The 12,694-nt window shown below is 34.9% G+C and overlaps 1 protein-coding gene across 8 annotated transcripts in view; it reads right to left on the bottom strand.

The window, feature by feature from the left end:
• LOC118200157 (fasciclin-1-like) overlaps nucleotides 1–12,694 on the bottom strand; it is a 680,498-nt gene that overhangs the window by 113,028 nt on the left and 554,776 nt on the right. For all 8 annotated transcript variants that reach the window (XM_085807030.1, XM_085807025.1, XM_085807024.1 and 5 more), the window contains 2 exons: nucleotides 12,419–12,551; nucleotides 8,132–8,279 (listed from right to left, as the gene is read on the bottom strand). In XM_085807030.1, coding sequence (XP_085663156.1) covers nucleotides 8,132–8,279; nucleotides 12,419–12,551 — 281 coding nt within the window. The remainder of the gene's footprint in view (nucleotides 1–8,131; nucleotides 8,280–12,418; nucleotides 12,552–12,694) is intronic.

Below are 12,694 nucleotides of genomic sequence, written 5' to 3' on the forward strand. Positions count from 1 at the left end.
AACTTCTTTTCCAGTTTTAACGCTAATTAAAATCAAATTCCGTTCAATGTTGAAACATGTTGAAGATGCTTTGTTTCTAGCAGTGTCAAATATCGCACCAACATTTAATTGATACGCAGCAGAAAATGAACACATCTGCCTCATCAAAATTTTCTTTAATTTTTGTTTGCTTAAAATAAATCCTAAAATACTTTATAAAAACAGTATTCATTTTACATGCATACTGTTTAACAAAGAAGTAAATTATTTACTGGGGGAGATTTATTTTTATATCTTTATTTTATAATTAATATCTAGAGTCGCAAAAAAAAAAAAAAAAAAAAAAAATCAGTGCTAAAAAGGGGGTGCGATTGAAAATAGTTAAAAAAACCCTGGTCCTAGTGTATACAGATTTCCATAAAAAAGTAGGTCTGAAGATACAAAACTGCAATAATTATATTTTAGCTTGTAATAGCAAAATAATTAGTATAATAAGCTCTTTTGAGATTGGTGAACACAGCGTTTTATGCGTACGTTGCGAAGCAGCGAAACGACTACCTTTCAACCCCAAAATGGTTTGAATTCCCGTTGATTGATCTCTTTCGCATTCAGACAAGAAATAGACGTGATAGTATGAGAAATGATGCAAATGATTAATGGATGAAGGATTAAATTGTCGCGAAAATGAAGAATTGAAAATAAAAGACTTTTTATGGTTAAAAGTAAAGACACCAATTGAAGAGGCATTAATGCCACTCTTTGCTTCGCAAAACCTAAAAGTGGGGAAATACTCAGTAACCGAAATAATGAGGTAAGGGCATTAAAGAAAAATTTAGGAAAGCACATTAACGACCCATTACAAATCTCTAGATGGTTTCCACATTTTAAAATTAACTTTAAACTTTAAAAAGGATTAAATATGTATTTACAGCCAGATTACGTATTACATATCAAGGATTAAATATGTATTTACAGACAGCATATTTCCAAAAATATGCTTTATTTTCAGATATATAAAAACATTGTACATTTATTTAACCTAAACATATTTATGTTTAAATTTCCATGTATATAACGCTGGTTTCAAGGTCACACGACGGAGGTTCAAGGTTTCCTCTGCTCAAGAATTGAGAGTTTGATTTATCAGCTTACATCACACCTTTAAAATCTGTAGTACTGATACAGTGCTCAGTGTTACATAATAAACATTATAATATTCTAAAGTGTACATTCTTCCATGGATGTTTCAAAATGGATAGGAATGGTACACACATTTGCACAAGAAAACGCTAAATAATGCAGAATCTGTCAGATTAGTTTCCAGCAGGCTACAGGTAAGGGGTAATAATGTTGTTCAATAAAATGTGTTATTTCATTAAAACATACTCGATAATCCAAAGGGCTATACGACTAAATATCACTTGAATGAAATCTATACAGAATAAAAGAAATAGGGAAATTCTACAAATCCAAATTTACTGTTCGACATCTGAACACTTCATTCCAGGTGTACCTTTCAGGTACGTACCTGAAACGAGGTTTCCTGGTATTGAGCAGCAAATTTAATTCCATAAAATGTCTAGCTATATTATACAGAAAGTCAAAAAACGACAAAGAGCTACAAAAGCAGTCTCATTCAAACTGTAAGGATTTTAAGATTTGCTAACGTTTATTTTATTTTAAAACTTTACTGTCCCCTCTTATTTTCCACTTCTCGCCAGAATAAACGCGGTTAGTTTTAGTATGCAAATTGAGCTTGCAAACTGTTAAGTATTGTTACGAATTTGGTATTTAAAAAGCTAATGTTTGTTCAATTATAAATTAAATGGTTTTATTATTCGTCACGCGCTGCACTGCGCGAGAAATAAAACTATTTAATTTATAATTGAACAAACATTAGCTTTTTAAATACCAAATTCGTAACACTGCCCCCTTCCCAAGGACTGCACGTCCCGGGCAGTACAATCCCTGGACAGGAAGCCAAACTTACAACTGAGGCGTAAATGCATTAATAAGCATTACATTACAGTAATAAACAACATGAACAATAAATGCAATAAATAAAACAAATCAAATGCTATCAAATACAAGTCAAATATAAATCAAATACTAAATGCAAATCAGATACTAAATACAAATCAAATCAAATACACATTTAAAAATAAAAAGGACCATGGTCTTATACTATCTACAATTATTTACATTACGTACTATGGCCATAGTAATGAGGTAACCTGTCGTAATGAACGACTTTAGGTTTAGAGTTCGAAGACTTACGGATCCGAACCACGACGTCATTCAGCCTGTTTAGGACCGTGTACGGACCCTCCCAAGGTGACTGTAATTTCGGACAAACTCCTTTCCGTCGAGTCGGATTCCACAACCACACTTTGTCTCCTTCGTGGAATTGATGTTCAGTAGCTCTTGTGTCGTATCGGGTCTTCATCTTCTCCGTCGCCAAGTTGACTCGCTCTCGTGCAAAGTTGTGCATCACTTCAAACCGGGCCTGGAGATCTTGAATATATTCCTCAGACGATGAAGGAGCATCCGGAGGGCGACCAAACAAGAGATCACCAGGCAGACGAACGTCACGACCGAAGAGCATCTGCGATGGGGAATATGAAGACCCGATACGACACAAAAGCTACTGAACATCAATTCCACGAAGGAGACAAAGCGTGGTTGTGGAATCCGACTCGACGGAAAGGAGTTTGTCCGAAATTACAGTCACCTTGGGAGGGTCCGTACAAGGTCCTAAACAGGCTGAATGACGTCGTGGTTCGGATCCGTAAGTCTTCGAACTCTAAACCTAAAGTCGTTCATTACGACAGGTTACCTCATTACTATGGCCATAGTACGTAATGTAAATAATTGTAGATAGTATAAGACCATGGTCCTTTTTATTTTTAAATGTGTATTTGATTTGATTTGTATTTAGTATCTGATTTGCATTTAGTATTTGATTTGTATTTGACTTGTATTTGATAGCATTTGATTTGTTTTATTTATTGCATTTATTGTTCATGTTGTTTATTACTGTAATGTAATGCTTATTAATGCATTTACGCCTCAGTTGTAAGTTTGGCTTCCTGTCCAGGGATTGTACTTCCCGGGACGTGCAGTCCTTGGGAAGGGGGCAGTGTTACGAATTTGGTATTTAAAAAGCTAATGTTTGTTCAATTATAAATTAAATGGTTTTATTTCTCGCGCAGTGCAGCGCGTGACGAATATTAAAAAGAAGTGGGGTACGAACCCCACTTCTGACACCAAGTGTTACGAATTTGGTATTTAAAAAGCTAATGTTTGTTCAATTAGAAATTAAATGGTTTTAATATTCGTCACGCGCTGCACTGCGCGAGAAATAAAACCATTTAATTTATAATTGAACAAACATTAGCTTTTTAAATACCAAATTCGTAACAGTATTTAAGTTATGGCCTTTTAGCCACGAACCAGTTAGAGAGAGAGAGAGAGAGAGAGAGAGACTTCTTGCCATCTTACTTCACTAGCGTTTTTCAGTCAGTTGCTGTCCTCCTTTGATACTGAAGGCGTACTGTAGTTTTCCCGCATTCGGCGTACTACATATGTAAATACTAAGAGGCCAATCTTCGCGTTAATAGTCTTTGTAAAGCATTTGAGTTTAGTTCTTACTTAATTTAGTTAGTTTGTAGTTCTTATGTTTTAACGTTCAGACCACAAGTACTGGTCTTTGTATCCCGAAGTGCGAGAACAGCCGTAAACTGTGAAGAATAAAGGGTAATTAAACCCTTCCCATCTGTGTCGTATCTTCTACAATTTCAACGAACATAGTTTAAAGTAAACTCACAGTTCTACATCAGGACACCAACATGTTCGCCAAAGTAATTAGACGAAATAGTAGTCCTGATAAAACAATGATAATCTAGAAGTTTCCCATTAGAAAGCATGAGAATTTTGTTTCAAAAGAAGCCTGCTAGCGCATTCTTGATAATCAAATTATCAACTATTCCTGTTATTTGCAGCAAAAGCTATTCAAAACGTACCTACCGTTGGCTAATCAGATTTCCAGGAGGTGTTTTACATTAACAAAAATCTTTCTGTTCTGGTTAAAGTTTCCGGTTCTAATCCCTCTTTACCGTCAGATTTGCAAACATTTGTTTTCTTAATTGCTGTTTGTTCACGTTTCGATCAATACATGTCGCTAGCAGTTTCAGTAGCTATAATAAGTCGGTTATTTCGCTAAACACAGATAGTTCGACCTGGGATCAAATCCTGGGGAACGCTCTGGCTGCATGGTTGGTTTTCGTGGTTTTTCTAGTGGGAACAAGTTTGATGCAGTTTTCTTTAAAAACATCTCATTGAAGGCATTTCTCTTTACAACCAGAAAGCCTCGAGTTGCTGTGACGTTATCAATTAACATAACCGAAAAACCGAAAATTTGTTTGATAAAAATCAGATGGTCGGAAAATTGCCTGTAGGTTTTCAAACTGCGTTTTCCGTCACTCTGGAAGCGCATGTAGCCAGAATTTAGGCCAGAAACATTTTCAAGTGAAAATTAATAAAGGTTATCAGAAATGCGCAAGCAAAACGGACTTGAAGGACTATTGTTTTCGTTTTGCAATTTTGCGTTGAAAACTTTAAAAGGTTGTACCACTTTTCAAATCGTTGCCGCCAAATACTATCGTCCTGTATTATATTGAAAGGAATTAAATAATGAAGAATCTGAATGTATGTTTTCCGCATTGTGATAAAACACCGGTACCTAGAGCCATCCAAATTTTGAATGACGTAATCCTACTGCGAATATGGGCATCCGAAAGCCCAAATTTGAAATTCGGAATTTGTTTTATTATCGATTTTATAGTTTGTAAAAGTATAACGAATTTTTGATTAACAAACTCAACGATTTCAAAGCGAGCAATGGCAACGTTGTACAGAAAAAACATTTTTATCTCCAGTGCGTCTCGGAAATTCTAAAGATATGCTGAAGTTAAAATTATTTTGCAATATTGCTGTTAAACTGAATTTTATGGTTTAATACAAAGAATTTGATATTTAATGAATAAAAGTAACACACAAAATGTTAAAAAAAGGCCGCTTTGAACGTAATTTAAAATCTGAAACCTTTCAGATTTTCTTTTTCCTTTAACTTTTACTTTTTCACTGATAATAAGGCAATCATTCACTGATCTGAATGAGCATTTTGGCCACTAAAACCCATTATCAGAATTATTAAGAAATCTGAACTGCATGATTTCCTCCCCGAGTTTGTCCGTGTATTTCTAAGCACATAATAAGCGTTTTTAAATATATAATCCTTGTACTTTTGCTATTTTTCCCACAAGTATTAGATCAGCTTCTTGCTGATGCTCTCCTTTCAGCAGCTTCCGACTTTTGTAAAATGAGTGCTAATGTTTCAGATATTCTCACAGAAAGAAAATACACTGAAATGCAGTAAGAGCAGCATCATGCGATTACACTTGTGCACGGCTATTTTAATAACATTAAACGGTGAGAAAAAAATCCTTCTAAACAGCAGTGGCATTTAACTAAATACAATCACATGTAAAACATATGCATAAATTTTAAGACATAGAACAATGTGAAAATTTTAAATAAGTAATAGACGAAATGACAGCATCACGTGCAAAGCAAGTAAAATGCACGTTTATACTATAAAAAGAAATGCGTCGAAACGTTTTCTTTTTTTTTTCTTTGTCTGTATTGTCTTATCTTTATATATTTTCAGACACATTGTACAAAAATATTTGATCATTGTAAAATTATTATAACAAGTTAAAGAAATATCAAAACTGCTAAACCTTTCGGCGACCCCTTACTGCAGGTCGCGAACCACAGTTTAAGAAACGCTGTCTTAGACAAAGGGCAAGGAATCCTACAACTTTATTCTCTAATATTTTAATCGTATTAATAATCTTTGCATTTGTAGGACAGTCACTAAATTCATCATTTTCTTCTTCAGAAACTTTATCCCATAATGTTTGTTTCAGGAAAAGGTGGCAGATATCTTCTTCTGCTATTGATGCTGCAACTTGAATTCTTTTTTTTTTCATATACTTAGACAGAAAAAAAGTTGATGTGTACACCACAAGACTTCCTAGTACGGAATATGCGCATTTTTTCCTGCATTTCGTTTAAACGTATCGAATTGAATTAAATTTACTTCGCCTATAGCGCATACACCACAACAGAGTAAATGCACTCTTTAAATAACTTTATTTATTTACCATAGTGACAGTCTGGCGCTAGATTCACTTAACAGCGTTACATCTCATTCATTGTATAACTCAGAATGAACAAAAATTATATCGTCTGAAGAATTATCTAATCGTTTCTACATGTTCTATTGTAATAATATAATAAATTTAAAACGATGTGTAAAAGAAATTAAACAAATAAAAACAGAAACAGTTTTCACAAACGATTTAGATCCGCTCACCTAATGCGCATGCGTTTCTCTATGCGCGACATACTGGTGACAATATTTTTTGCTAATACAACACACTTATTTTTTCGAATTTTATTAGAAATATATTTCTCATTCACTTAATTCAGTTCTCACTTCGGGGCGAGGCAGAAATACATAAAAGCACAAAATATTTTCATTAGAACTTGAAAAATATAGAAAAACGTTAAAACATCTAAGTACTGTTCAAACAATTAAAAAAAAGATTTTTTACAATTAAAATTAGTTTCTACGAAAAATCAAGCAATTCGGCCAGCAGGCAGATTTTTCGGTGCACAAAACTAAAACTTTCCTTTTGGTCCCGCTCGGCCAAAACACACTGTAGATGCAGAAAGATTTAATTTGCTGTTCTGCTAAGTTTCAAATGTAAACAAGTATGGCTGCTATGGTAAAAAGAATTAGGCTTAGCTGCACTTAAACAACTTTTTAATTGTTGATAATTCTACAACTATGGTATGCAGATTAACTGAAGGAATAAAAACCCTAACCAGAAGATACGAACAACATAATTTAATCATTTTTAAAACAAAAAAATGCCACTATACTTATGCACCCACTTAGTATAAATACCGCTCTCAAGTTACTATATCATACCTTTTCTTAGCTTCCCCATGCTAACATCTATATACTGCTTATGCTTTCCTGCCTGAAATGAAGTCGTATCTTTTTACCTGTGTTATAAAAATGATCGTATCGAACTATGACTGAACATTGTCTACCAAAATCATCTGATGTGAATTATCCTGCAATAAAATTATGTTTCGAAACGGCCACGTCTAGAAGTTGATGTATGCATCCATCTGTCAAACTACGCACTTAAAATATTACATATACATTTACATACTTTTGGTGCGACCAAAAAGGGAGGTGCATAATTACATGTTATAGCAGTCCTATATGTAAAATTTGAACTTTCTGAGGCAACTTGTTTTTCAGTTATGCGAGATAAATATATGCGTACCTACGTAGACGCTACGAAAAAAAATCTGTTCTGAATCAATTTTAAATCAGTTTTGTTATTCGTTTGAGGAAATTATTCTGTCTTTACGTACAGAAGTCACGCAAAAACATCGTTAAATTGCATTCGATAGCAATTTAACGATGTTTTTGCGTGTTGGTCAAAATGGATAGTTTTGTTGAAATATGGTACTCGGAGTTTTTCATAATTACAACACTTTCTTCACTTCGTACAAAGAAATTAAAAGAAAGATCGTTTTCAGATTTTTCCTTATTCCGAATAATCCAATAGCTCTTCCTAAATCTTAGAAAACGAGCTTCTTAGCACATGTAAATCAAAACGAAACTGCTTGGCGACTTGATAGTTTATTTAGCAATATACTTCTGGCTCTGGCAATTTCTGTCGAACGTATTGGGTGATTTTACTTCATTTTAAAAAATCCATTCTGAAAAATTTTATAAACATGAAACGAAATATTGATTACAGTAAGCGATGTATTTTCCGTATACAAACGGGCGGAATTTCAGCAAATCGATACCAATATCCGAATGATAAAAATTAACCGCGATCCCATTAACCGGCAGCTACTTCAATCGAAAATCTTAAAGAATAATTATATGATTAGTCATGCAAAATTCGCATATTCAAGCAAACTTTAGCTTTTGATGCCACGAAGATAGCTAAATCTTAATTGCATGTTGGCATTCACTTCAAGAGGAAACATTTACCTGAGATCTGGATCCGACTGCAGTTTTAAGAAGACTGTTTGAAAGGGCATTCCTAAAAGTCTGTCGATTATGTGCACCATACCATCGATGGCTCCGATATCTGCTTGCACAGCTGCGGCTTTGACGCCCACTCCATCCACTGTCAGAGCTATGGAAAAAAAAAAAAGTCACTGTTTGTTTTGCACTAATGCAAGAATACATTTTAAGAATGCAAGTAAGTATCATTCATATGTATAATTATACAAAATATTTATCATTAAAAGGTCCGCCAGTGGTCGAGCGGTAAAACTGCTGAACACTGGGGGTTCTACCAGGGTTCGATTACAGAAGAAGTGGGAAAATTCTTGACCGTTTTCATGGTTTTTCATATGTCCAACTGGCACCATATATGAAGAATATCAAACAGAGGGTGGTTTCTTTAATCAATACGCTAAAAGGAACCACAGGCATTTACAGGGATATTTCTCTGCAGATGATGAAAACCTGCTACCGAATCATAACACAGAGAGTAATCTTATATGGAGCCTCTGTCTGAGGATCTAGACTTAACCAGCCATACGAGGAAGCTGCTACCTTTGATCCAAAGGACATAACTCCTGTTGGTCTTCAAAGTCTATTGTACCACCTTTCCTGACTCCTTAAAAGTTTTGTCAGGACTTTCTGCCCTGGATCTGGTGGTCGAAAGGAAGGCAGCTCTGACACGGATTGCAAGAATTATAAGACTGCACTTCGTGGGTTATGAATTATTACGTTATGGACCGGTTACTCTTGTATACGCAGCTGCTTCTGATCATAATGAAGCAATCAACCTAGAGTATAACACTCCTGATTAAGACGGAGAAAGGCTCTAAATGCGGATTTTTTGTAACGAATAACAAACTGTCAGCCATGTGTGGTCTAGACGACTCCATGACAACAACACGACAGAGGTAGCAGCTATCAAAGCAGCAGCAGTTTACTTCCTCAACAATTTAACACCCAAAACCAAAATATTCAGTTACTCTGCCTCAAGTATTCAAGGAGTTGATCAGCAGAGCAGTATTGGTGAATGACGTTAGAAGCATACTTCTGAGAATATCCTGTAGAGACATTAGGTACATTTTGGAAGCAGGGAAGATGACAAATTAGCAACGCCTTCGCAGGAAATCGAACCACGGGCACCTCTGGCATACGCGCCCAGCGTGCAGACCACTACACCACGAAGGCACGCTAAGAAGGCACGCTAAGAAGGCGAGAGAAATACTTTATAATCTTTCCCACACAGACCCATCTTTTGTTGGGTTTCTGGGCATGTTGGAATTCTTGGAAATGAGGAGGCAGATAATAAATATGCTGCCAACAGAGATGTTTCAACAATTTCAAAGGTTACTATAAATCGACATCAGTCACTTTTAAAAATGTAACTTTTAATATTTACAATATTTATAGATCATGAATTACAGTGTTGTGGTAGTTTAGTAGAGCAGATTAATCGAGATCTATATATCGAAATCTTTTCCATAGGAACCGAAGTGTTTCTAAAGTGTGCGAAGCATCTAAACATCTATCTACCGAGCTACCGATGGAGCGTCTATGGAAATTCAAAAGGCGCGTCGCGTTTAACACGCAGCGCTAGCGCCATCTACCAATTAATCAAAACAATTTCCACAAGAGATAAAGGCAGATAAGATAAAGGAGGCAGATAATAAATCCGATGCCAAGAATCCTTATTTGTTAGATGTGGAGAATAGGTCTCAGTTTCGTATCTGAAACGAATATCGAAAATAAGAATGATGGACATTTTGGCAAAAGAGGTGGGACTATTCTTCAACAGGAAAAGGAGAACCTTCAGCTTCTTTCCAAGGTTCAGTACGCACCTGAGGATAAAACAGCACTTTTTCACGGGCCATTTCCAAGTTATTTGAAACGCTTTCTACCGGACAGACACTGAGAGCTGTAAATGTGAGTTATTGGACAGCCCGACTGCTACGTGTTTCGCAGCGGAAGGATTTCACCTAGTGCAACAGACTGGAATGCAAGGGCTTTAGGTTTTACAAACAACAGAATGGCCAAGAAAAAACTCAAACGGCTAATGCAACATCGTGCAAAAGAGTGAGCAAACTGCTAAATTCTACGAGCTAAGAAAATCTCTTTCATTTCACATTTTCCTAGTTTCGCGACACATTAACCTTTTATATAAGGTATCTTACCTCGTAATGAGACAGCCAGATTTAGTACCTGTATGTCTACATATGTATTTCATAAACACAGATAAGGTCTTGTAGCAGCGACACTCCTATGCTAGTCTATGGTCTATGAAGTCAGGTATAGCGCAGTATCAGGTCAATATCTAGCGCTGTAGCAAACAATTAACCTCATTACCGTATGTAACTATCGTACATTCTGATGTATTTTTGTTTCACTATTCTGTATCCTGAGATTGTATGACTGTGAATGAGTTACAGTATTATAACTAATATGTGTTGTAAAAGTATTACTGTATTAAGAATTATATGTGTCCGCCGATATCATAGCGGCAAAAACATCGCGGACGAAAACGTCGCGGAGAAAACAACGCAAAGCGAAAACGTGATGCTACAAAACATCCTGGGAGAAAACATCGCAGTTTTAAAACATCGTGATACGAAACATCGTCGTTGAAAATAGAGCGGTTCAAAAACTTCGCAGTTTAAAACCATCGTCGTCGAAAATATCGTGGTAAAAAAAAAGTATCTACAAATCATCGCATGACGATAATATCGCAGACATGCTTTTTTCAGGTTTTAATATCTGTAAATGGATATTCCCATAATGATTTGTAAGTGCAAGATGTAAAGAAGGATAATTTTTACTTTCACATTTTTTTCTTAACTAATAAATTTTTGCTGAGGAAAACAGAAGAAAACTTAAGCATAGAAAATTAATGTAACTTATAACACTTAATAGAATTTGAAACCGACATTTGTTAACTAACAAATGCCATTAATAAATCATTTAGTTACTGGTAATTTTTCATGAAAAGTATAATCTGTAAGTTGCATTTAATTTTCTATGCTTAAGTTTCCTTCTTACTTTGTCAGCGAAAATTTATTAGTTGTTAAAAAAATGTGAAAGTAAAAATTATCCTTCTTTCCATCTTGCGCACGCAAATCATTATGGGAATTTCCATTTACAGTTATTAAAGCCTGAAAAAAGTATGTTTGTACGATGTTTTGTACCACGATGTTTTAGAACTGCGATGTTTTCTCTCACAATGTTTTGCAGCACGACGTTTTCGCCTTGCGTTGTTTTCTCCGTGACGTTTTCGTCCGTGACGTTTTTGCCGCGATGTTTTCGGCTGTAACAGAATTATATGTGTTAGGGTATAATTATATATACAAGAAAGTATTGCAGCATGTATATATTTTGGCAATGTATAAGTATTTTCTAGTGTACCGCATCATTATAATTGGGATGGTAGCGCAGTTTAACCGCAGTATTAATGAAAATGTGTAATTGCATTATTGTATGTATTTAAAATCTCTGCACTGCTTTATTGTGTTTAGCGTCTCTATCATTATATGTAACTACCGGGCTGCAGCTGAGGCAGAATACCCCTGAAAAGCAAATGCTTAAAAAAAATTCAGTATGAAATGAAATCAGTTCATTCTTATTAAGCAACAACCAATTCGTAAATAATGTTTTTATTGCAAAACCAGGAAACGAAATTTTTGACACTTCAGGTTAATATGTATGATGTCCTAACTTAAATTTAATGTAATATAACCACATTTTCACTATATCAATAAAAGAATTAACTTGTGATTAATATATCGTTATATTAACCTCAAACAAAATTTGCCAACAGCAGCTATTTATTTAAAATGCTGACATTAATGAAAAATTTTCCGACGTTCAATGACGTCGCATGCAGTCGCGGGCTTTTCTCAACGTCAGAATATGTACCTTATATAATAACAATAATAATATGTTTAAAGGTTGGCAATGCTATTTTTATTTCATGTTTTGTAAAACTTACAAATTTTTAATTCACAAAGTCTACGATTTGAAAGCGAGCAGTGGCAACACTTTTCGAACTAAAGTAGATTTTTATCTCCAGCGCTCGAGACTGTTGCTACTCTAAAAAATGAGTGGGAAAATTACCGTTTTCAGAGTTTTTAATTAATATTTTCGCTGAATTAAAGTCAGTAGAAGATGATAATGGTCGAAATGACTTCCCACGAATTTCCGTACAAGGAAGTCATAAAGTGTACACATCAGATTCTTTAATATTATTTGTAAACGGATAACAAATTGCAATGAACTCACTTTTGTTCTTCTCGTCTCCCAAAACTCGAAAATACAGACTGTTTCTATTGTCAGCCGATACGTATTCTCTGTACCGTCCATACAGCACGTCATCCGTGGAGATACTTTTCATCACCAGATGAAGCTTCAGTAACTAAAATACATTAAAAAGGCTTTAAATATATTAGCACATTAAAATGAATTTTTCTAAAAATGAGCTTTATCAGTTTTAATTAACATATATACATAGGATTATTAATGTTCACAAATCTTTTACGTTCAATATAAAAAAAGAGC

The sequence above is a fragment of the Stegodyphus dumicola genome, chromosome X1, assembly GCF_044657685.1.
Source record: "Stegodyphus dumicola isolate Sdum_Otavi_A_Nest chromosome X1, ASM4465768v1".
Lineage (NCBI taxonomy): Eukaryota > Metazoa > Arthropoda > Arachnida > Araneae > Eresidae > Stegodyphus > Stegodyphus dumicola.